Raw genomic sequence first — 1,790 nt, forward strand, 5'->3', positions numbered from 1 at the left:
TGGTGTGTGTTGTGTGTGTGTGTTGTGTGTGTTATGTGTGTGTGTTGTGTGTGTGTGTGTGTGTGTGTGTGTGTGTGTGTGTGTGTGTGTGTGTGTGTGTGTGTGATTAGCCTAGAGGGATAAGCTGCCATGATAATAAATAAATACATGGCTCAAGCTATAAACAGAGAAAGACGGAAAGAGAACTCAATAATTAAGTTAATATGGGATTTGTTAATTTTAAAATAAACAGATGCACTGGAGTATTTAAATTTTTACATTTATTGGGTTGTTTATTAATTAAGAATTCACTTAAATCAAATACAGCAAGCTCTTAATAAACAAGATATGAATTCATGTCTGACGAACACAATGAATCAATTGGAAATTAAAAAACGATTAAAGTGGAAGAAACAACGTAATCTGAAGGCAAACGAATCCCAAAAGGATTAACAGAAAAATACATTTATTTTATTTGTTGAATCTGTGAATGCATTCCTCCCGGCAGCGGAAGGCGTTCCTGACCTCCTCTCTGGTGATGGGCTCCGTGTTCTTCCTCTGCAGCCTCGTGCTCTTCTTCGGGGTGAAGGAGCAGCGAGGTGAGGCGTCCAGGACACATATTATAAATAACACTTATTTACTTTCTTTACCTCATCATGTTCCACTCAAATGTAAAGAATATTTAGCCTTGTTTACCCGTGACAAACAAGCCTAAATATTCGTTACATTTCGAATTACTACCATACAAATAATGACAATAAACTTAATTATAACATTAATAAAATAAAATAACAGTGCATTTTTTTAATGAAGACTTTATGATTTATTTTTGACATCAAAAGGATCAGGACTTAAAGAGAGGGGTCTTTGTTCCTGAAACGTCCAGAGTCTCTTAACACAGAGGGGACACACACATATTTATGTATACATACAAAAGTGGATTTTGCAGAATATGTAACCTTTATAGGAAGCCATGTGTGTTTAACTCAAAAAAGTCCCTGGTGGTGCACGATGATTTAAATGAAGTTCATTCTGATTGTTCCTGGTGTTTCTCTTCTGTCTTTGACGTTATCTTGTCTTCACCTGCAGCTCCTCTGGTCTCGGAGGACAGACAGCGTCCCTCCTGTCTCTCGTCTCTAAAGAAGATGATCCGTCACGCTCCATATCAGCGGCTGCTGCTCGGCTCCGTGTTCAGCGTGCTCGCATTCCAGGTCCACTTTGGGTTGCATCCCTCTCACCCTCAGCACTAATGAAGAATGAGATCATATAAAAAAGACTCGACCTGTGTTCAGACTTCTCTGCATGACTTTGCTTGGTTTTCAATGTTCTAATTTGGTTCTGTTTATGTATTTAAAAGTCAGAAAAGCACAATATTTCTTATCTTTTTTTTTCCCGTATCTCTCAGATGTCCTTGGGTAACTTTGCCCTCTTCTGCAGCCATGCGGCGGGGCAGGGGGGGCATTTCCAGCTCCTCCTGCTGGTTCTCCTGGTGAGGTGCAACACACATGATATGTATGTAGTATGCAACATTTAAAAAGCCTTCTTTAAAGGTGGCCTATCATGCAAAATGCACTTTTGTACGTCTTGTATACATGAACATGTGTCCCCGGTGTTCCAGGGAACTCACCAAGTGTCAGAAAACACAACGCTCTCTATTTTCCTCCATACCCAAATCTCTTAAAAAGGGGCTGCAACGGATCTGATACAGACTGATCCAGATTTGAACACTTCTGTGATGTCACAGAAGTGGCGCAACGGCTATTGGGCCAACTCCACCAATCAGGAGGAGACAGCCACGGACATTGCCGTTG

At 40.5% G+C, this 1,790-nt stretch overlaps 1 protein-coding gene across 1 annotated transcript; it reads left to right on the plus strand.

Moving 5' to 3' along the window:
- Positions 1-424: 424 nt before the first annotated feature.
- On the plus strand, positions 425-1,468 carry LOC104957863 (sodium-dependent lysophosphatidylcholine symporter 1-like; the record flags this gene model as incomplete). The annotated part of the gene is made up of 3 exons (XM_010785538.1): positions 425-578; positions 1,069-1,190; positions 1,385-1,468. Coding segments are annotated over exons 1-3 (315 nt in total), but the record flags the coding sequence as incomplete, so codon positions are not given.
- Between the last annotated feature and the right edge of the window lie 322 nt (positions 1,469-1,790).

This window comes from Notothenia coriiceps, unplaced genomic scaffold, assembly GCF_000735185.1.
Source record: "Notothenia coriiceps isolate Sejong01 unplaced genomic scaffold, NC01 NC01_scaffold00027880, whole genome shotgun sequence".
NCBI classification, from domain to species: Eukaryota; Metazoa; Chordata; class Actinopteri; order Perciformes; family Nototheniidae; genus Notothenia; species Notothenia coriiceps.